Raw genomic sequence first — 22062 nt, forward strand, 5'->3', positions numbered from 1 at the left:
AATGGCTACTCAACTATCCCTTTGGTTCCGCCCAGTCGTCGCCCCTAGTTTGGCAACACCTAAGTCTGTGCATGCGCCAAAACTGCGCAGGCCCAAAGGGCATCCCTCGCATCACACAGCGCCGCCACCTATCTGCGCCTGCGCTTTCATGCCGTCAAGTTTTCCTTTTCCGGGTCCCAATTGGAACCGTCGGGCGCATGCGCTAGTGCAGGCTGGCTGCTCGCGGATCCTTCTTCCGGCCTCCTCCTTGGGCCGGCACCGGCATAAGCCGGGCGAGCGCGGAGCCCCAAGCGAGTGACCTGCGACCCCGGAAGTGGACCCCAGATTCCGAGGTTCTCCCCTGTCCGGAGCCTAGGGAGCCGTTGCCTGCACCCCGGGAGCACCCACCCCACGCCCACCTCTGGATGTCGCCTACGGGTGCCCGGCCCGTGGCCCGCGCCTGCCTGCCGGCTCGGCCCCGCGGAGCAGTTCTGGGCCAGGGGTGGGGACCCGGACCCCGGCCCTAATGCGGCCCCACCTCCGCGCCCGGACCTCGCACTGCTGACTGTTCCGGCCGGCTCCGCCCCCTGCCCGCACCCTCGCGCGGCCGAGCCCCACTCACCCGCTAGGGGAGGCCATGGCGTGAGCGTGAGGCCGGGCCCCGGGGCCCTCGGGCGCCAGGCGGGGCATGGGCCGGGGGCCGCCCCCATGAGGGTCCCGGGAGGGGGGCGCGCTCAGAAGCGGCGGGGCCATGGGGTCGCAAGTGTTGCAGATCCTGCGCCAGGGGGTGTGGGCCTCGCTCACCGGCGGTTGGTTCTTCGACCCGCACCAGAGCACCTTCTCAAACTGCTTCCACCTATATGTCTGGATCTTCCTGCTCATCTTTCCCTTCTTGCTGTACATGGTGAGACGCCACGGCCACCTGTAACTCCAGTTGGGAGAGGGAGGGCAGCCTGGCAGGGATTCGGGCCGTGCCCTGGGCTCTGCAATGTGGGGAGAAAGGAATCACTGCAGAGTTTGGGTCTGTGTGGAAGAGACCAGTCTTCCTTTCTTGGATTCAGTGACCTTGAGCCCCACATTTAACCTTATTCAGCTAAAGAGAAGACAGAGCCACTTGTCGAGGTCTGTGTACTGGTTGTGTGGAGGGGTGATGTTTTCTTGTGAGTCTGAATCTCAGCCATGATTGGTGGTAGATCCTGTGGGGGCAAGACTTTGTGAAAAGGGATCTGGCTTTTATCTTCAGGTCCTGCCTCCCAGCTTGATGGTGGCCGGCGTGTACTGTCTCGTGGTGGCTGTCATCTTTGCTACCATCAAGACGGTCAACTATCGGCTGCATGCCATGTTTGACCAGGGCGAGATCGTGGAGAAGCGAAGCACTACCATGGGGGAGCTGGAGGAAGAGCCTGCCCAGGGCGACAGCAATCCGCCCAGGTGGGTGGGATAGGGGTTGTGCTGGGGATTGAGGGTTTTTGTTGCCTGGGTCTGAGCATTGCAGGGTGGAGTAGGCGCTTAGAGAACATTGGCTCTCTGAGTGAATGTGAGCACTTGTCCTGTATTAGCCCTGGAATTGTAAAGTCACTTCTGAAGAGGAGGCAGTGACAAAGATGGGAAAAAGTAACGTGCAGAGAGGAGGTTAGCCCAAAGCTGCTGCTCTTTTTCACCGCCAGGGACCCCGGAGTGGAGATGACGGTGTTTCGGAAAGTCAGTTCCACACCCCCAGTGCGCTGCAGTTCCCAGCATTCCGTGTTTGGTTTCAACCAGGTCTCGGTGAGTGGGCCTGGACCTTAGCTTGTCCTGCTGCTCCTCTGTGAGCCAGTTCCTGCTGTGGGTATGTCCTGAGCCTACTTCTTGCCTTGTTTGCTCCTTCACGCCTCTCTCTGTCCACTCAGGAGCTGCTTCCCCGAATGGAGGACTCTGGGCCCCTAAGAGGTAGGTGTCTGGTCTTCAGGGTTGGGGCACAGTGCTGTGGAATGGGGGCTGGAGCTGGCATGCTGTGCCAGGAGTCCTGCTGACGCCTCTGGGGCCATGGTTGCAGACATCAAGGAGCTGGTGCGGGAGCAGGGCAGCAACAATGTGATCGTGACCTCCGCCGACCGAGAGATGCTAAAGCTCTGCTCGCAGGAGAAACTGAGTGCGTGGGCCTGATGGGGCCCGGGCTTGTGGGGTAGAACAGCTGTTTCCTTGTTGAGTCCCCTAAATTCTGGTTCCGTCCTGGGTTTCCTCTGTACTTCTCTATGGGACCTCCCCAGCGTGCTGCTCTGGCCTGGCTCTCAGGGAAAGTACAGGGCGTAAGATCTCCCTTAACCACCAGTTTCTTTTGCAGAAAATTCTGTTCTCATTTTCTGTCTCCCTTTCTTCTGGCAGTTGGAGACCTTCCCCAGACGCCTCCAGGGGCTGTCCCGGACCCCTCTCTTCCCAGTACAGACTCTTCAGAGCCTTCTCCCCTGGCTGGAGATGGAGCGCCCTGGAGTGGGAGCAGCATGGCTGACACTCCCATGAGCCCCCTGCTGAAGGGGAGCCTCAGCCAGGAGCTGAGCAAGAGCTTCCTGACCCTAACCCGGCCTGACCGGGCCCTGGTAAGGACCAGCAGTCGACGGGAACAACGCAGGGGGGCAGGCGGCTACCAGCCCCTTGACCGGCGGGGCTCAGGGGAGCCCACACCCCAGAAAGCTGGCTCCTCAGACTCCTGCTTCAGTGGCACTGACAGGGAGACGCTGAGCAGCTTCAAGAGTGAGAAGACCAACTCCACCCATCTGGACAGCCCCCCAGGGGGGCAAGCCCCTGAGGGCAGCGACACCGACCCACCCTCTGAGACTGAGTTGCCTGCCTCACCAGACGCTGGGGTCCCTTCAGATGACACGCTGCGTTCCTTTGACACGGTCATTGGAGCAGGGACGCCACCGGGCCCGGCTGAGCCGCTCCTGGTTGTGCGGCCCAAGGACTTGGCCCTGCTGCGGCCTAGCAAACGGCAGCCACCCCTTCGAAGACACTCTCCACCTGGCCGTGCCCCTCGACGGCCCTTGCTTGAAGGTGGAGGCTTCTTTGAGGATGAAGATACGAGTGAGGGCAGTGAACTGAGCCCAGCCTCTAGTCTCCGATCGCAGCGCCGCTACAGTACTGACAGCTCCTCTTCTACTTCCTGCTATTCCCCTGAGAGCTCCCGGGGTGCAGCAGGGGGGCCCCGGAAGCGGAGGGCCCCCCATGGGGCTGAGGAGGGGACTGCCGTGCCCCCCAAGCGGCCATATGGGACCCAGCGGACGCCTAGCACTGCCAGCGCTAAAACACATGCCCGTGTGCTGAGCATGGATGGGGCCGGGGGTGATGTCCTGAGGCCCCCCCTGGCTGGCTCCAAGGCCGAGTTGGAGGCCCAGATTGCGGTAGAGCAGGCTGCTGGTGAGCCTGCTGTGCTACCTGCTGAGGCCCGAAGGGGACCTGCTGCTAACCAGCCTGGCTGGCGAGGGGAGCTGCAGGAGGAAGGTGCTGTGGGGGGAGGTGAGTGCTGGCTCCAGAGGCAGGGGCTGCGGGAGGTGAACTATGGGCTTGGGTTTGGGCAAAGAGCAGGTAAGAGTGGACCTGGTCAGCGTCAGCTCAGCCTCTGTTGCAGGCAACAGATGGACGTGGGCCTGGTGATGAGTGACATTGTTTTCCAAACCTCTGAGACACGTGGGGCTCTGCCGCCTGGCCACATTCTGTAGTTCACACCTGAGTCTGTCCTCTGAAGACTTTGATCATCCACGTTCATTCTCCTACTACCAGTGGGGTGGGGCAGGACAGATCAGTGTCATCCTTGTTTGCAAGTGAGGAAACTGAGGCATGTGGCTTTGTGATCTGACTGGGCCCCAGAGCCAGGGCATGGTTGTACTAGGCCTTTAACTCCCTGCCAGAACACCACTGGAGCCTTACTCCCCCAGCCCTGTCTGAGCATCTGTCACTTATATTTGGGGCCTCTCTCTGGGCAGCGGCCGAGGAGACTGGCAGGAGGGACCGCTCAAGCAGTGTGAGGCGGACCCAGGCCATTCGGAGACGCCACAATGCGGGCAGCAACCCCACTCCCCCAGCTTCCGTCATGGGCTCACCGCCCAGGTGAGCACCCTGCTGGCACTGGGGGTGGGGGGGGGGGCTCGGGCTCTAACTGGAGCTGACCTGGGGCTGGCCCTCTCCAGCAGCCTGCAGGAGGCTCAGCGGGGTCGGGCTGCCTCCCACTCCCGGGCGCTGACGCTGCCCTCTGCGCTGCATTTCGCCTCTTCGCTGTTGCTTACCCGGGCTGGTGCCAACGTGCACGAGGCCTGCACCTTTGATGACACCTCTGAGGGTGCCGTGCACTATTTCTACGATGAGAGTGGTGAGTCTTCCCTAAGCCCAGTGGCCAGGTGCCTCCCCCCCCTCCCCCAACAGCCCGAGTCCTCCCAGCAGTGGTGCTCGCTTGGCCCTGTGGCCAGTACACTGGCCTCATCCTTGCAGCCTCTCTGAGGCACGGTGTCTCTGTTTTCTCTCTCTGCTAATGAGGAAACAGAGGCTCAGCCTGTGCTAGAGGGGAGATCTCAACCCAGGGGAGGTGACTGCAGGACCTGGGCTCTTGACCTGTAGGCCCTTTCCTGTCCAGAGGTAGGGCTGCCCTCTCAGGGTGCACAGCACCGCCTTATTTGATGGGTCTGGTGCTCACGTGAGCCGGGCCTTGGTGCTCCCGTTCCAGCCACGTTGCCTCATCTCTTACAAATTACCCCAGGTGTGCGGCGCTCCTACACCTTTGGCTTGGCTGGAGGTGGCTACGAGAACCCTGTGGGGCAGCAAGGGGAGCAGGCAGCCAATGGAGCCTGGTGAGTCCCCAAGCCCGGCCTCCCGGGCCATTGTCTTGGTGGCCTGCATCTCTGGGCAGTTCCCTGAGCCTGGAGTTTTCTCTCTTCCTGCTGGGCTTGGGCAGGGGCAGCTCAGACTTGCAGGAGGAGGATGGGGAGCAGCAAAGGACAGAATTCCTGGGGTCCCTGGCTCTGTGACACTTCAGGCAGGAAGTTTCTAGGAAGCCCAGGTCTGGCTGGCAGGAGGAAGGTGAGGGAGCAGTCTCAACACTTGGGCCAGGGCCTGGGAGGGAGGCACTTCTGCCACCTGCCTCCTCCTGACCCTACCACTTGTGTCCCTTGGGCCCCGGTTGGTCTTGGCACAGACGGCCGCACCTGCCTGGCCTTTGGCTCCACCCCACCCAGTCCCAGGCCTTGCCCATGGTCGCATCCTGAATGGCCGCCGTTCTTACAGGGACCGTCACTCGCATTCCTCCAGCTTCCACTCAGCTGATGTCCCTGAGGCCACAGGTGGCCTGAACCTGCTGCAGCCTAGGCCTGTGGTTCTACAGGGCATGCAGGTGCGCCGGGTACCCCTGGAGATCCCAGAGGTGAGGAGCAGCTGGGGAAGGGCTGTGCCAGTGGGGCATGACAAGGTGGGCAGATCACTGAGCCTGGCCTGTATAGAGAGCTTGCCCAGGTGCCCCAGGAGGGACGGGCTGTGCTGAGTGAGGGCTCCAGGGGCCCTACTGTGTCTGTCCTGACATTTGATGGCTGGCAGAGGCTCTGGGTCTGAATGGCTGGAGAAGTCATTTATTTGCTTATTCTACAAATGCTTCTGGAATATATTCCTAACTCTGGAGGGGCCCACAGTTAACGGGGGTGATAGGTGTTAACTTGCAAAAGTGGCAGTGTTTTGTTGGCTAGCGGGGGCCACATGGTGACGGTGCTGCCCTGCGTACACTGCATGGGTGGCTGCTGGAGTGCTCTGTTAGTGCTCCGTCTCAGTGCAGTCGTTAACAGTGTTCTCTGTCACTCTTAAGAATATCCCAATTTGATAGTCAATTTATGTCATTAATTTGTTAACACCAGAAGCACTAAGAATTTGCAAAATATCATTTCAGAGTTTAAAGAATGTTCATAAAAGGGTCCCCGGCGCCTGACCCCCAAGGCCACAGATAGGCTGAGTAGCCCCAGAAGCTGCCACCTGCCTCTTTCTGGTTTCTTCCTCCTAACCACATGGGGTGGAAGCATGGCCGCCTCTAGGGGGAAGGGCTGTGCGCCCCAGGCTCTCCATTTTATCCTCAGAGCCCAGCACAGGGCCAGGCCATAGCTGGGGCCCCGCAAGTGCTTGCTGAATGAAGCATACAAGAAATGAGAGAGGTCAAGTAATGTGCTGAGAGCCTCAGAGCTGGCGTTGGCACCCAGGCCTGTCCTCAAGGCTGAGCCCTACGTGTACTCTCTGATGGGGTAATCAGAGTGACAATGAATGGCTCTGTCTGGGAGGAACGTAGCATTTGTGCCAAAGGTCAAGTGGATTTCCCTGAGCCTCAGAAGAGGCGGGAGACTCTGCCTTACTGGGGAAGACAGGCATGGGAGCTGGTGACTCTAGACAGCCATTGGGCCATGTCTTGGGAACCTGGAGAGAGGAGGAGTCCCTTGGGATGAAGGGTTTGGGTGGGATCTGGGGCAGCTAGAAGAGAGCCTTTCTGTGCTGATGGAAATGGTCAACCAGGCTGGTGTGCTGAAAGGGGGTAACAGTAGACTGTGTGGGGGGTTGCGGGGCTGACGGCCGCGGCTATGGGGACTGCAGTTTGACCTGCTGGACCAGGACTCCCTGCACGAATCCCAGGAGCAGACGCTGATGGAAGAAGCGCCACCCCGGGCCCAGCATAGCTACAAGTACTGGCTTCTCCCTGGCCGATGGACCTCCGTGCGCTATGAACGGCTCGCCCTGTTGGCTCTGCTGGACCGGTGAGTGTCCTGCAGCCTTGGCCCCCAATTCTTGGAAAGCCCCTGGACCGTGGCTCCCCAGACTCTGTAACTGTGGAGGCCGTCATGGCAGCAGAGAGGCTGACTTTGGGGAGCTGAGGGCGTGGCAGTGGTTGCAGTCTGCAGTGGTGGTTTCTTAGGTTCATTTGGGGTGTAAGGGGGTGGCCAAGTGGGTGGTGCTGTTTACCCTGTCTATCCCAAAGTCCTGAAAAAATCGCATGTCCTGTTCGCTTTCTTTATTAGTTTCTGTTGATTTGAAAATCAAGCGCTGTAACCTAGAAAAGCTCACAGACCAGTTATCTGACCTCTCCCATTTCTCAGAGGGGACACTGAGTCCCAGAAAAATCTGATAGAGAAGTCAGATGACTTTGGTTGTCTGTTGTAGAGAACTGGGGCCTAGAGCCCATGTGGCTCGTCGTCATTCTGGGTTTCTCTAGACACAGTGACTGGGTGCTGGTCCCATGTGCATAGCGCGGCACGCCTGAGGTAGTGTGCGTGATGTAGCCACATGCGGTCAACTCAACCTCAGCTAAAGATGGGAGAATCATGGGAGTGATGGCACCCTGAGCCTCAGTGTCCAGGGCCAGCAAAAGTTGGGAAGGAGGGAACAGTGGAATGGCCTCTGGAGCAGATGTTTGCATCTTCAGAGGACAAGGGTCTGGCATGGGCGGGGTCCTTAGATGGGCCTTTGGGGCTAGATCCTTCTCCCCCACTGCCCTACTGGAAGGTGAGGCAGGACGGGCATGCCCTGACTCGGCTGTCCCTGCAGGACCCGGGGGGTGCTGGAGAACGTCTTCGGCGTCGGCCTGAGCAGCCTTGTGGCCTTCCTGGGCTACCTGCTGCTGCTCAAGGGCTTCTTCACCGACATCTGGGTCTTCCAGTTCTGCCTGGTCATCGCCTCCTGCCAGTACTCCCTGCTGAAGGTCAGGCTGGGCTCCCTGTGTTTGCTGCCCACCCAGCTTTTCCCCAAGATTGCCCTTTCCACAACTCCAGTTTTGAGGGGTATAAGCTGAAAGGTAGATAATTTGCCTAAGATTCCCTAGAGCCGGACAGCTCTCTTACAAGCAAGAAAACTGAGGCTCAGAACGGTTTGGGGTTCTGACCTGGTCACTCATAACTGCCCAGTGGTGGAGCTGAACAGGTCCGGGATCTCTGACCATCCCATGCGCACTGGCTCTAGTTGCCAACATAGCCCTGTCTCTTCCAGAGTGTCCAGCCTGATGCGGCGTCCCCCATGCATGTGAGTACCCATGGAGCAGTGCCTCTGGCCAAGAGGCCATGGGAGGAGCTGAGACCAGGTGGGGAGGAGGGTGGGGCATGGAGGTCTGGGGCTCCCTCACCACCCTCATCACCCCTACCTGGCCAGGCTCTCCAGCTGGGACACAGGGCCAGGCCTGGGGCCTGTGAGTGTGTGCATACGCGAGAGGCGTGGCCAGTGGGGGAGGCCCAGCTCCTCATGGGCTGACCCCTCAGGGCCACAACTGGGTGATCGCGTACAGCCGGCCGGTCTACTTCTGCATCTGTTGTCTGCTCATCTGGCTGCTGGACACCCTGGGCTCCACTCAGCCCTTCCCACCTGTCTCCCTCTACGGCCTCACGCTCTTCTCCGCCTCCTTCTTCTTCTGTGCCCGAGATGTGGCCACTGGTGAGGCTGGGGCAGGGCTGCGGTGGCCCAGGAGAGTGAGTCCCGATGATGGGCTGCGGGAGGCCAGCAGGCTGACTGGGCTTCATGCTCCTTCTCTGCCAGTGTTCACCTTGTGCTTCCCCTTCGTCTTCCTCCTGGGCCTCCTGCCCCAGGTCAACACCTGCCTCATGTACCTGCTGGAGCAAATAGATATGCACGGCTTCGGGGGCACAGGTAGGACGCCTGCAGGTGGCTCAGGTGGGGCCCTGCAGAGGCCCAGGAGGGCCCTCAGATTGGGTCTGTGGCTCCACCCTTCTGGAACCTTCCCCTGTATCTGTACTGCAGATTCAAGGGTCCCCTGCCCCTCCCCTTCCCCACTTTCCCCTCTTGTCCCCTCCCCCTCCCCTTCCCTTATTTCTCCTCCTCTCCCTTCCCCTCCCTTTTCTTTGCCCCTCCCCCTGCTTCTCTCCCCTCCTGCCCTCCCTGGCAAGTGGTTTAAATGTGAGAATCCTGGAAGCTCTGAAGGCCACTTGGGGCTGGGGGCAGCAGAGAACAATGGACTAGGGGTGCCGTCCCAGGAAGGCCAGCCTCGGAATTCAGGGGCAGCTGGGTGGGGGGTAAGGTGGGGTACCCGCAGGTAAGTGCTGGGCTGTACTCCTCCCCAACATGCAGCTGCCACCAGCCCGCTCACTGCAGTCTTCAGCCTCTTCCGCAGCCTATTGGCCGCTGCCCTGCTCTACGGCTTCTGCCTTGGGGCCATCAAGGTAGGGTGGCCTGCAGGGTGGGGGCATGCTGTGGTGTGTGGGGGTGGTTGGGGTAGGGCTGTGAACTGGGCTCCGCAGTGGCTTCTCACACAGGGGCAACCCAGGCCCCGTGCTTACCTCACCTCCCCTGACCAGCATGGATTCTTTCCCCAGACTCCATGGCCGGAGCAGCACGTCCCTGTTCTCTTTTCGGTCTTCTGTGGCCTCCTGGTGGCACTGTCCTACCACCTGAGCCGGCAGAGCAGTGACCCCACCGTGCTCTGGTGGGTGCCCGCACGTGCCTGTGCTCGCCCTGGTGTGTGTTGTGTGCTCTGGGTGTGTGTTTGTGTCTGCATGGTAGGGATTTGTGGTCTGTGCATGTGCCCATGACTGACTGGGGCCGGGGGGAGGGAGGGGCGTCCTCCTTCTGATTCTTCCTCACCCCCAGGTCTCTGATCCGGAGCAAGCTCTTCTCTGAGCTAGAGGAGCGCAGCCTGGAGACAGCCCGCGCCGAGCCCCCGGACCCCCTGCCAGACAAGATGCGCCAGTCAGTGGTAAGGGGCCAGGAGTTGTGGTTCTGTGGGGAGGCGGTGGCAGGTCCTGCAGGTTGGGGGTCCCAGGAGAGGTGTGTCCAGCCCGGGCTGCTGGGCAGCTGAGTGTCTCTCCTGGCCCTGCAGCGTGAGGTCCTGCACTCCGATCTGGTGATGTGTGTGGTGATTGCCGTGCTCACCTTCGCCATCAGCGCCAGCACTGTCTTCATTGCCCTGAAGGTTTGTGTGGCATGGGCTGCCACCTCTCGCTGTCTTGGTGGGAGCCTGTTCCATCTGAGGGCCCTGGGCAGCCCCCTCCCCAGCCTGTGCCAGGTGGCCCTCTGTGGCCCCTTGGCCTGCTCCCAGCAGCTGAACCTTCGACCTCTCTCTCCTGTAGTCGGTGCTGGGTTTCGTGTTGTATGCGCTGGCTGGGGCCGTGGGCTTCTTCACACATTACCTGCTGCCACAACTCCGCAAACAGCTGCCCTGGTTCTGCCTGTCACAGCCTGTGCTGAAGCCACTGGAGTACAGCCAGTACGAAGTGCGTGGTGAGTGCCTGCCCCTGACGGCCAGGCCTGGGCAGTGGTTCGGGCTGCAGCCTGGCTGGTGTTTGCTGCCCAACGGGCTCCCTGTGTTTGCTGCCCACCCAGCTTTTCCCCAAGATTGCCCTTTCCACAACTCCAGTTTTGAGGGTATAAGCTGAAAGGTAGATAATTTGGCTCAGGAGTGCCAGTAGGGGGCACTTGCTGCCTACACTACCCTTTCTGCACTCTCCCTGCCCTCTGTGTCCCCACTGCCTGGCTTCGCTCTCCGCCCACTCTTCTCCCTGTGCCCTTACCTTGCCTGCGTTGCCCTAGTCCTGCCTTCCTTGCTGTCTGTGAAGAGATGGAAGAATCAGAACCCCAGGGCTCTGAAGGTCTCTTGTCCAGAAGTAAACACTGGGCACCAGTGGATCAGATTTCCCTGGAGCACATTTTCACTAAGCTGCGTGATGGTTTTTAAAAAATTGTGGAGTCAGTGTTTTAGTGTCTCAATTCGTGATATGAGGATCCATTATTCTTGTTTTCTTTTTTGTTTTTTTGCAACCTCTGCCTCCTGGGTTCAAGCAATTCTCCTGCCTCAGCCTCCTGAGTAGCTGGGACTACAGGCGCCTGCCACCATGTCCAGCTAATTTTTATATTTTTAGCAGAGACAGGGTTTCACACGTTGGCCAGGATGGTCTCCATCTTTTGACCCCATGATCTGCCCACCTTGGCCTCCCAAAGTACTGGGATTACAGGCATGAGCTACCGTGCCCAGCTGTTTCTTGTTTTTCTTAAAACAAGGTTGGAAGATTTTGCCAACCCGAGCCGAGGAGTGCCCTTTAGAAGGGCCTAGCATGCAGGCCCACTGTGTACTGGGGCCCTAGCCAGCCTGCTGTACGTGAGCATTTGTGATTTCCTCATTGGCCTTGTTTACACAGACAGCAAAACAGGGCAGAGCACCCACCATAGAGCAAGCCTTGATGTGCTAAGTGGCATGTGGAGCCCTTGCCCTGCTGGGGCTCGTTGCTCACATTTGAGCTGCTACAGATCAGCCCCTCGCTTCCAGTCTCTGAGGACCCAGGACATCGAAGCCTGTGGTTTGCCTGCCCTCCTAGGGAAGGACTTCCTCAGGGAAGGCGGGCGTGTGGAAGCCGGGTGCTGGCCCACAGTCCTGGCCTCTCCACAGGTGCTGCCCAGGTGATGTGGTTTGAGAAGCTGTACGCCGGCCTGCAGTGCGTAGAGAAGTACCTCATCTACCCCGCCGTGGTGCTCAACGCCCTCACGGTGGACGCCCACACAGTTGTCAGCCACCCGGACAAGTATTGCCTCTAGTGAGGACCAGCCCTCCCCTGATGGTCCCGTCATCCACGTTCCCTGTTGATCCGCGGGGAGACTGCGGCCCGGAGACGAAATGAGTGATGTTTAAGGTTGCTCAGGAAGCTAAAGCAGGACCCCAGCCCCTGACACGCCGTCCATGGAGTGCTTGCCTCTTTGAAAGCAAATGTGTTCCCCCAAACCCCCCAGAAGAGCAGAGACTAAGAGTCACGGGCCCGAAAGAGCAGGGGCCAGCCTAGTAGAGCAGAGGCCTGGGGTTGCCCTCAGGCCAGGGCAGGGGAGGGATGGGACACCTGGACCCACTGCCCCCGTCCCCCACCGAGCACTCGATGTCTGCCCGTCACCTACAGCTGCCGGGCCCTGCTGATGACTGTGGCTGGGCTGAAGCTACTGCGCTCGGCCTTCTGCTGCCCACCGCAGCAGTACCTGACGCTGGCCTTCACCGTCCTGCTCTTCCACTTCGACTACCCGCGCCTCTCCCAGGGCTTTCTGCTTGACTACTTCCTCATGTCCCTGCTTTGCAGCAAGGTGAGGACACCAGGCTGACCTCTGGGAGCTGAGCCGACTTCTGCCTGGATGGGAAGAGAATTCCCTGAGGCCCTGTGGTCGCCACTCTGTATCAGCCCCACGGGCCTTTGCAGCAGTTTCTTGAGGAAGGGTTTGCTTCTACCCCCTACAGAGAGGAGATTGAGGCTGAAGGAGGTAGAGGGACTTGCCTCAGTCTTCCAGAGAATTGGTAGCCAGGATTTGAACCCCGGCCTGTCTGACCCCATGGCCACCTCCTCCGAAATGGTTGGGGTAGTCAGGACCTGGACTTGTCCTGGAGGCAAACTTCTGAGTTCCATGCCCCTTTGCCACCCTGGATCCAGAGCAGTCAGAGCTGAGTTTCAGAAGCCCTTAGGGCCTGAGCTGTATAGGTATATAGGTGCTCTGCTGGGCTCTGGCATTGCCAGGGCTTTGGGGTCACTTTGAACTAAGGACCATTCTCCTGCACTCTACTGGAGGCCAGCGGTGGTGCCTGGAAACCCAGGCAGGCCTCAGGCTTTTTCTCCCTCACTTGGACGTTCTGTTCTCGCTTTCTGACCTGGCCAAGGATGTTGGGTGTCCACACTGCATACCCTCTGAGGGCAGAGCCTGTGACTGTCCCCGACTTTCAGTACCATAGTCCAGCTCCAGCCTCACTAGTGATGTAGTGGTGTGACCCAAGGAAGTCATTTACTGTCTCTATCTTCTCTGAACCTCAACTTTCCCATCTGTGAAATGGGGCCAGCAATAGGAGTAAGAAGCTCCCAGGGTGATTGTGTGAACTAAATGGCTACTGCTCCTTTAGAGCCCCGGCAGGGGTTGCTAATGGTATCAGGCACCTTGAGCCGTGTCCAGAGCACAAGGGCTGGCAGTTATCTTAAGCTTAGCCCCAGTGGGCCATGACCCAAGCCTCTGAATGGGGTCCTGGCATCGGGGGCTTCCATGAGTGACCGTGCATGCCTTCTTCCTCTCCTTGCCGGCCCTGCCAGCTGTGGGACCTGCTGTACAAGCTGCGTTTCGTGCTCACCTACATTGCGCCCTGGCAGATCACCTGGGGCTCGGCTTTCCACGCCTTTGCCCAGCCCTTTGCCGTGCCCCGTATCCGGCCTGTGTTTGGGTGGGGGTGGGCAGGGAGGGCTGTGGCATGGTGCGGTGGAGGTGGTGGGGGGTCAGGAGGTCCTGCCGCCTGCCATCTCCTTGACTGTGGCTCAGACTCAGCCATGCTGTTCGTCCAGGCCCTGCTCTCGGGGCTCTTCTCCACGCCGCTCAACCCACTGCTGGGGAGTGCAGTCTTCATCATGTCCTATGCTCGGCCCCTCAAGTTCTGGGAACGCGACTACAAGTGAGTCTCACAGGAGGCAGGAGCATGCTCAGCAGGGCAAGAAGGGAGGGGGCTGGAGGCCATCCACAGAGGGGCTGCAGCAGGTAGGGGAGGGTGTGGGTGCAGTGGGGACACTTGAGGCGGCAGCTCTGATGAGGACAGGGCTTGCGCCAGGCCAAGGTCTCAGGCTCATAGTGTGGGGGCAGTGGGGCTCGGGGGTGAGCCCAGCCTCCCTGCTTTCTGGCTATGTGTTCTGTGCAAGTCCCTTCATGTCCCTGAGCCTCGGTCTCCTCATCTGCCTGTGTAACGGGGCCATCATGGATGGTATTGGCCTTGGGGCACGGGGAGAGCATGAGCAGGGAGCACCCTTTCTTTGCCTTCTTGGCTGACCGCCTTGTTCTCTCTCTGAACAGCACTAAACGCGTGGATCATTCCAACACCCGTCTGGTCACACAGCTGGACCGGAACCCTGGTGTGTACCCAGCCATCTGGGGGGGCTTTAGAGTAGGGCCTCCCTAGGGTAGGAGACGTTAGCTAACTTGTCACTTTGTCCATTTGCCTGTCTGTTGTGGGTCCTAGGCGCTGATGACAACAACCTCAACTCCATTTTCTATGAGCACTTGACGCGTTCTCTGCAGCACACGCTTTGTGGGGACCTGGCGCTGGGCCGCTGGGGCAACTATGGCCCTGGCGACTGCTTCGTCCTGGCCTCCGACTACCTCAACGCCCTGGTACACCTCATCGAGGTTGGCAATGGCCTTGTCACCTTCCAGCTGCGTGGCCTTGAGTTCCGGGGTGAGCCTCAGGACTAGGCTTGGGTGGGCAGACACGGGCACTGTGTTTGATGGCATGTCGGAGCAAGGTCCAGTCCAGCTCTGCCAGGGCTGGCGAGTGGCCTTGGGCAAGGCACTCCTCCTCCCAGGGCCTGCATTTCCCAGTCTGAGCAATGATGTGGCAGGGTCTCTTGGCCAAACCTGCACCTACCCTGCCTTTAGGTCCCAGTGACTACAGGTTGCTGCAGTGAGGGCCTGGGCTTGGAGGTCTGGGTTCTCGCCGCCAGCTCCCCTAGCCTGCTCTGTGGTTTTAGGCTTGGCCCACAGGTTGGGTGCCGTGAGTGAGCCAGCCCCTTCCTCTCAGGAAGACGTGTGTGTTGGATGCCCCAAGAGTGCAGAGGGGCCAGACCCTGTGTCCCCACCCCCTCCCGCCCTGCTGTTTGACGCTGGGAGTTGGGAGGAGAAAGGCAGGCGCTCCTTTATGAATCCTTTCATCCAATAAGGTTGACTCCCCTGGCACCCGGGGGGTGAATGGCAGTAGGTCTCTACTTTCCCCGGCGGCCCCTGACTGCACACTGCTCTCCCGCAGGCACTTACTGTCAGCAGCGAGAGGTGGAGGCCATCACGGAGGGGGTGGAGGAGGACGAGGGCTGTTGCTGCTGCGAGCCTGGCCACCTGCCTCGGGTCCTGTCCTTCAATGCTGCCTTTGGGCAGCGCTGGCTGGCCTGGGAGGTGACAGCCAGCAAGTACGTGCTGGAGGGCTACAGCATCAGTGACAACAACGCCGCCTCCATGCTGCAGGTTTTCGACCTCCGCAAGATCCTCATCACCTACTACGTGAAGGTATGGTGGGCAGGCGAGGCTGGGCAGCACAGCCTGAGGGCGAGCGCTTGCTGCAGGAGGCCCCGTTACCCACTTCTGGGTTGTCAGGAGCCTGTTTGGCCGAGGGAAGCCAAGGCCCCAGTTTAAGTGTCCCCCAAGGTACCACTGCCAGACCTCAGGTAGCAGGGGCCTCTGTGCCCATGTGGTTCTGATGATAGGTGCCCAGGGCAAAGAAGGCTTGCCTTGGGCAGTGCATATGGGACAGGTGGGCAGTTGTGGAAGCCAGTCTTTGAAACCCGTCCCCTGCCCCGGCTCACTCAGCACCGAGCAGTGGCGAAACTTAACTGTGGTTGTGTTAATGATCTCACGGGAGCGGCTTCCTGAGCAGTAGTGTTTACCGTGGGCGGGCCCTGTGCTGGGCATCTCTCCTGAGCTGGGCAGAGTCTCCCACCCTTTGAGAGGGGCCCTGTTATCTTACAGATGTGGAAGTTGGCTTGCAAAGGTTCTAGAATCTGAAGAAAGTGGCCAGGCTTTGAACCCAGCCTGGCCCTCTGAGCCACAGAGCTTTCCTGCCTCAACCTGAGCCAGGCCTGAGGCTCGTGAGACCTCTTGGAGGTGGTGGGGGTTGGTGAGGCAATGTGGGGTGCATAAGGAGCCCTGGGATGGGGGTTCTGTTCAGCCTAGAATGTCCATTGAGTGTCCTTGAGAAGTGGGGGATATTGCAGTTCTGTGAGATGGCAGAAATGTTGAGGCTTGGCTGGGCATGGTGGCTCACACCTGTAATCCCAGCACTTTGGAAAGCCAAGGCGGGTGGATCACCTCAGGTCGGGAGTTTGAGACCAGCCTGGCCAATGTGGTGAAACCCCATCTCTACTAAAAAAAAAAAAAAAATTAGCCGGCCTTGGTGGTGGGCACCTGTAGTCCCAGCTACTTGGGAGTCTGAGGCAGGAGAATCCCTTGAACCCAGAAGGCAGAGGTTGCAGTGACCCGAGATCATGCTACTGTATTTGACCCTGGGCAACAGAGCAAGACTCTGTCTCAGGGAAAATAAAAAGAAATTTTGAGGCTTTGTGGTGGTGCCCAGAATAAGGTCCTTGGAGTGGGGTGAGTTGCGGATCACAGTCCAAACTCCCACATGCCTTCTCGGGGTCTGCCCGGAGCTCCCTGTGTTGGGCTGTGGGGTGGCCTATTGGGGCCCAGGTGAGCCTGCCAGCTAGGCCCTCTCTGGGGTAGTCTCATGCAGCCCTGGCTGTCCTTTTGCCTCCAAAGGAAATCCTGTCCATGCCACATTTCAGAAGAGCTGTCATTTTTTTTTGTCATTCCTTCTGCCTTCCTAGCCACTTCTAGGCAAGGATTTGTGAGACCATCTCCCTTTTATCAAGAAGGAGGCTGAGTCTAGAGAGGGACATTCCCAGCCCTAGGTCACCCAGTGGTCATGGCCTGCTCGACCTTCTGGTCCCGTCTTGCCCAGGTCACCCTGCTGGTCTGCCAGGCCAGGGCCGGCAGGTTGAGATGCGCCCTGCCAGGTCTCTTGTCCCATGGGGAAGCCAACTTGCCACATCTAAGGCTCCCTTAAAGGCTGGGCAGAATTTGGGTTTGGTGAAGATGCCTGGAGGAGCTGGGGAGGCTCCGCTGAGGATGTGGACTGAGAGTGAAGCTTGGAAGGACAAGTCAGGGCTGCTGTGGTTGGGGCTGGGGGGAGGCGGGTATGCCGGGAAGTCCGGTGCATCTAGGGCAGTGTCCCAGCTGCAGGGATAGGTCCTTTGCAGCCTTCTAGGTCAGCCAGACAGGGCGGAACCCCCTCCCATGAGCTTTGCCCTTCCCATGGGAATTGCTGGGCTCTCAGACTGGCTCATGCAGCTGGGAAGGACCACGAGAACAGGGAAGCAGGGAAAGGCACTGTGGTGAGGCTGCTTGGAATCCGGGCAGTGCTTCTCGGGAAGCACCTTGGGCAGAGCCCAGCTCGAAGTGAGGGCTCACAGGCAGGGCCATGTCAGAGAAAATGATGGGGCTGGTGAAGGTTAACCAAGCACCTGATATGTGCCAGGCCAGCTCCTCCCCCTGTCCCTGAAGCTTTCCCTTTTTCTTTCTTTATTTCTTTTCTTTTTTTTTTTGAGACAAGGTCTCATTCTATCACCCCCGCCGGAAGGCGGTGGTGCCATCTGGGCTCACTGCAATATCTGCCTCCTGGGTTCAAGCAATCCTCCTGTCTCAGCCTCCCAGGTAGCTGGGACTACAGGTGCGCATCACCACGCCTGGCTAATTTTTGTATTTTTTGTAGAGATGGGGTTTCGCCATATTGCCCAGGCTGGTCTTGAACTCTTGGGTTCAAGTGATCCTCGCATCTCAGCCTCCTGAAGTGCTGAGATTATAGGTGTGAGCTACTGTGCCTAGCCGAAGCTTTGCTTTTCTGAGTCTTTTTAGCAGCGCTGGTGGTGCCTGGATTATAGAGGCGAGCTAAGGGCAAGAAGGTCAGTTCCCTGGGTCTGTCCTGGCTAAGGGCCTGCCCCATTTGCTCCATCTCAGGGTGGCATGTGGAACCCCTGTGACCTCACTGGCTGCCCTGCCAGCCTTAACCAGCCTGTGCATCCTGGCCATGCCAGCTACCTGCCTTCCAAAGCTCCTGTATGTTTGTCCAAACAGATGTTTAAAACCAACAGGGCCTCTTAAGAGGTTCAGGAGCCCCCAGCTTTGGGTACCAGATGTGCCTGTGGCTTCTTTCTGAGGAGAAGCCTGATGGCTATCATGCTTCAGCTGCCTAAAGGGACCTGTGACCCAGGCGCTCTAAGGCAGACCCACTATTCAGCCTGCCCTTCCAGCCCTGAGATCTGGATCCCATAATGTCATGGTGGAGAAGATAGAGGGTTCAGATTGCAGTTGAGTCTGTGCTACCCCCCACTGCCCCCACCCTCAGCCCATGTGATGTCTGGATGCTGCTGTGCTCCAGGTTCTGTTTGTGCAGGAACGCCAGCTCCTGCTGCTGCCCAGGCACTGAAGGTTTACCTGAGGGCCACACCCCAGGGTCCGGGTGCTGGCCCGAGGCAGGTGAGGGACAGGGTTCAGGGCAGGTGGGACCAGCCCTAACTGGATGACTTGGAAGCTGAGGTGGTGCATGTTGAGCATGATGATATTGTACTCTTCTGGGACTGCCATCTGCCTGAGCCTCAGTTTTCTATATAAACGGGGCAGAGGCAGGCAGGTGCTGCCTGAGTGCTGGCCTCGGAATGGGACTTCCCGCTCTGTAAGTGGTTACTTCCTGGCGGCTTTGTTGCTCCTCCTCCCTGGCTTAGTGGAAGAAGCCAACTTGCCTGGTTGCTCTTGAGAACCGAGAGGGCAGCTGTAGGAGCAGGGCGCCCCAAATGTAGACATAGCTCAGTCTGGGGGAGGAGCCTGTGAGCCTCGATGCTGTCTCCTCCAGTGGGCAGGGTGGGAACCCGGCCTGATGCCTGCGCTCCTCTCCTAGAGCATCATCTACTACGTGAGCCGCTCACCAAAGCTGGAGGCGTGGCTCAGCCATGAGGGTATCTCGGCAGCCCTGCGGCCTGTGCGTGCGCCCGGCTATGCCGACTCAGATCCCACCTTCTCACTGAGCGTGGACGAGGACTATGACCTTCGCCTGTCTGGCCTCTCGCTGCCCTCCTTCTGCGCGGTGCACCTCGAGTGGATCCAGTACTGCGCCTCCCGGCGCAGCCAGGTCAGGCTCCACTACGTATGGCTGCCACCTGGGGCTGTGGGACCTGGGCTTCCCCACTCCCCTGCTCCCCATTTGGTTTCCTCACCCTGAGCCTCCCTTGGCCTGCACCCCAGCCCCCACCCCAAGTTCCCTGTCCCAGGTCTGAGTTGGGACGGGGTCCTTATACCACAGCCTGTGGAGCAGGACTGGAACTCCCCGCTGGTCACGCTGTGTTTTGGCCTGTGTGTGCTGGGCCGACGGGCCCTAGGGACGGCGTCTCACAGCATGTCTGCAAGGTGAGTGCTCGGGGGTCGGGCTGGGGCTACTGCCTTCCCCACCCCACCTCTTCCACCTGGAGCTCTGTGGTCTCTGGCCGCAAAGGCCGCAGAAACTGCTGTGGTCCTTCCTATTGGGATAGTTCTTCTCCCACGGGCAGGGCACTTCTCGGTCATAACCTTGCCTGCTCCTCAATGCTCTGTGAGAGACATGGGCAGAGATTGGCCTCTTTGTCAGGATGGGGAAACTGAGGCCCAGCATGAGGAAAGACCTCTGCTTGGATCACTCTGAAGCCTTACCCCTGGGTCCTCCACGCCCCTCTCTCTCCGCTCCCTGATCTTCCTCCCGCTTAGCCTGGAGCCCTTCCTCTACGGCCTGCACGCCCTGTTCAAGGGGGACTTTCGCATCACCTCCCCACGTGACGAGTGGGTCTTCGCTGACATGGACCTGCTTCACCGCGTTGTGGCACCTGGGGTTCGCATGGCCCTCAAGCTTCACCAGGTTGGGGAGGGGTGTGCCCAGCAGCATAGGCGGGTGGCGGATGAAGCCTTTCTCCAGGGTAAGCCACTGACCCCAGTCCCGCTGTTGTCCCCACCAGGACCACTTCACATCCCCAGATGAATATGAGGAGCCAGCAGCCCTATACGATGCCATTGCAGCCAACGAGGAGCGGCTGGTCATCTCGCATGAGGGTGACCCGGCCTGGCGCAGCGCCATCCTCAGCAACACGCCCTCCTTGCTGGCTCTGCGCCATGTCCTGGACGATGCCTCGGATGAGTACAAGATCATCATGCTCAACCGACGCCACCTCAGCTTCCGAGTCATCAAGGTGGGGCTAGCCCCACCTGCCCTGAGCCCTGCCCCCAACACCCCTTGGGCTGGCCCCCTGACCCTGGCGTGTGGCCCTCAGGTGAACCGGGAGTGCGTGCGTGGCCTGTGGGCCGGGCAGCAGCAGGAGCTGGTGTTCCTGCGCAACCGAAACCCCGAGCGTGGCAGCATCCAGAACGCCAAGCAGGCGCTTCGAAACATGATTAACTCCTCTTGTGACCAGCCGTTGGGCTACCCCATCTATGTGTCGCCTCTCACCACCTCCCTGGCTGGCAGCCACCCCCAGCTGCGGGCGCTGTGGGGTGGCCCCATCAGCCTGGGTGCCATTGCCCGCTGGCTCCTGCGCAGCTGGGAGAGGTGAGGCCCCGGGAAGGGGTGACATGTGGCATGGGAGGAAGCCGAGGTACAGCACCTGCCTCCTGGGTCTCAGAGGGAGGATGTGCCGGAGCCAGGGCTGGAATCCCGGGAGATGACCCCCTTCCAGAGCTGACCTGCCCCTCCTAGATGTCACCTTACCCCCAGAGCTGACAGTGGCTTTTAGCCGTTAAGCACTGTTGACAGCGCCACCCTCAAAAGACCCTCCAAAGTAGGTGGCAGCCTCTTTGAGGGGAGGATCATGGGGCTCAGAGGTGTTAATGATTTGTCCTGGGGCTGAGGACTCATGTTGTGAGGCCTCTGGCCTCAGCTGTGTCCCTCCTGATCTCTGTTCTACCTCTCCTACCCCCAGGCTTCACAAGGGCTGTGGCGCTGGCTGCAATAGTGGCGGGAACGTGGATGACTCAGACTGTAGTGGGGGCGGTGGCCTTACCTCCCTCAGCAATAACCCCCCTGTTGCACACCCCACGCCTGAGAACATGGCAGGTGAGGGGCGAGGCTGGGCTGAACCCATGGGCAAGGAGTATAGCCCAGCTGAGGTCTCTGCTGTCTTATCTGTCTCCTACAGGCAGTGGTGACCAACCCCTCCCACCAGGCCCTGGCTGGGGGCCTCGGCCCTCCCTGAGTGGCTCTGGTGATGGGCGCCCCCCTCCTCTGCTGCAGTGGCCGCCCCCTCGGCTCCCTGGACCCCCCCCTGCATCGCCTACCCCCACAGAGGGTTCCCGGACCTCACGGCCCCCTGGTCCTGGTCTCCCCAGTTCTGAGGGTCCTAGTGGAAAGTGGAGCCTGGGGGGCCGGAAGGGTCTGGGAGGATCCGATGGGGAGCCAGCCTCAGGGAGCCCCAAAGGAGGTACCCCCAAATCTCAGGTAAGGTGCCTGTGGGAGGGCTGGGTCCCAGAAGGCTCAGGCCTGCTCGCCTGCCAACCTCTCTCCCCTCCCCCAGGCGCCTCTAGACCTCAGCCTCAGCCTCAGCCTCAGCCTTAGCCCGGATGTCAGCACTGAGGCCTCGCCCCCCAGAGTTGCCCAGGACATTCCTTGCTTGGACAGCAGTGCCCCTGAGAGTGGCACACCTACAGGCGCCCCGGGCGACTGGCCTGCCCATGCCGAGGAGCGGGAGAGTCCGGCAGCCCAGCCCCTGCTGGAACACCAGTACTGAGCCAGCTGGCGCCCACTGGACCTCCTGTTAGGACTCAGTAGTGGACCTGCTCTGCTGCCTCTGGCCCTCTCTGCTGGACCACAGAATTGAGTGGCTTTGACCTCCATGTCTGAACCCTGACCTCTGGCTGCCTTGGCCAGAGAACCAAAACTGAATGACCCATACCTCTGACCTTGACCCCTGATCTCTCTCATCCCCAGTCCGGGGCCTGGGCTCCCCAGATGGAGGCAGGCAGCCTCCCAGCCAGGCCCTAAGAGCCAAACCATGGGCTGGTCCCACTTGGAGCCCGTGGCCAGTACCACCTCAGCTCCTGGGCCTGCACTGCCTTCAGGAGTGGCCCCCTTGGCCTGGACCTGGGGCCTGAAGTGTGGGAAGGGTGGTTTCTTGGTTTCTTTCTTTCTTTTTTTTTTTTTTTTTTTTTTGGTCTTCTTATAATTTTTTTTTTTTTTGTGTGCTTCGGAGACATCAGAATTAATAACACTATTTTTGATTTTGGTTGGCAGTTTCTTTTTCTACCTGGGAATGGGTACAGGATAGAACAGGCGGCCAAGTTGGGGTGGACAAACACACAGAGGGGTGAAGGATGTGGGGCTGAAGTATAGAGATCAAGGGCAGACCAGGGCGGGTCCGGGTAGAGCAGGGTCCTCTTCCCCTCAGGCGTGCTCCCTTTTCAAGCCTTTATCTGAAGGTTATTGCCTGCTATTTCCCACCCCCATATGGTCAAAGACTTCCAGGTCTGGTGGCTCCTACATTTAACCAGGCTTGTCCTTGGCCAAAGCCTTTCCCTGGACCTCAGTTGCTCCAAGGCGTA

The 22062-nt window shown here is 59.6% G+C and overlaps 1 protein-coding gene across 7 annotated transcripts; it reads left to right on the forward strand.

Moving 5' to 3' along the window:
- The first annotated feature begins 182 nt into the window (after positions 1-182).
- On the forward strand, positions 183-21746 carry PCNX3 (pecanex 3). 7 transcript variants are annotated; one of them, XM_035263274.3, is made up of 35 exons: positions 183-883; positions 1223-1410; positions 1647-1746; positions 1869-1908; positions 2015-2110; positions 2344-3471; positions 3939-4062; positions 4143-4321; positions 4706-4796; positions 5230-5365; positions 6568-6728; positions 7516-7669; positions 7954-7986; positions 8220-8391; positions 8494-8604; positions 9043-9134; positions 9288-9397; positions 9562-9667; positions 9791-9883; positions 10041-10191; positions 11354-11498; positions 11853-12030; positions 13017-13125; positions 13240-13369; positions 13762-13820; positions 13928-14143; positions 14711-14964; positions 18407-18637; positions 18809-18912; positions 19246-19393; positions 19491-19721; positions 19803-20077; positions 20448-20581; positions 20664-20962; positions 21039-21746. In XM_035263274.3, exons 1-35 carry the CDS (start codon positions 731-733, stop codon positions 21249-21251), a joined length of 6144 nt encoding a protein of 2047 aa, XP_035119165.1. In that variant the 5' UTR covers positions 183-730; the 3' UTR covers positions 21252-21746. The 7 variants fall into 7 exon arrangements, with proteins under 7 accessions (XP_035119165.1, XP_035119167.1, XP_035119168.1 ...); XM_035263276.3 differs by having other exon boundaries at positions 6586-6728; XM_035263277.3 differs by having other exon boundaries at positions 6607-6728.
- Positions 21747-22062: the final 316 nt, after the last annotated feature.

The sequence above is a fragment of the Callithrix jacchus genome, chromosome 10, assembly GCF_049354715.1.
Source record: "Callithrix jacchus isolate 240 chromosome 10, calJac240_pri, whole genome shotgun sequence".
Classification (NCBI taxonomy): domain Eukaryota; kingdom Metazoa; phylum Chordata; class Mammalia; order Primates; family Cebidae; genus Callithrix; species Callithrix jacchus.

Excerpts from the sequence above, each read along its gene's own strand:
- PCNX3 (XM_035263274.3), top strand. The coding sequence starts at position 731 with ATGGGGTCGCAAGTGTTGCAGATCCTGCGCCAGGGGGTGTGGGCCTCG. Across the intron at positions 1,909-2,014 it reads GGACTCTGGGCCCCTAAGAG|ACATCAAGGAGCTGGTGCGG; the intron begins GTAGGTGTCTGG and ends CCATGGTTGCAG. Across the intron at positions 9,135-9,287 it reads TCTGCCTTGGGGCCATCAAG|ACTCCATGGCCGGAGCAGCA; the intron begins GTAGGGTGGCCT and ends TTCTTTCCCCAG.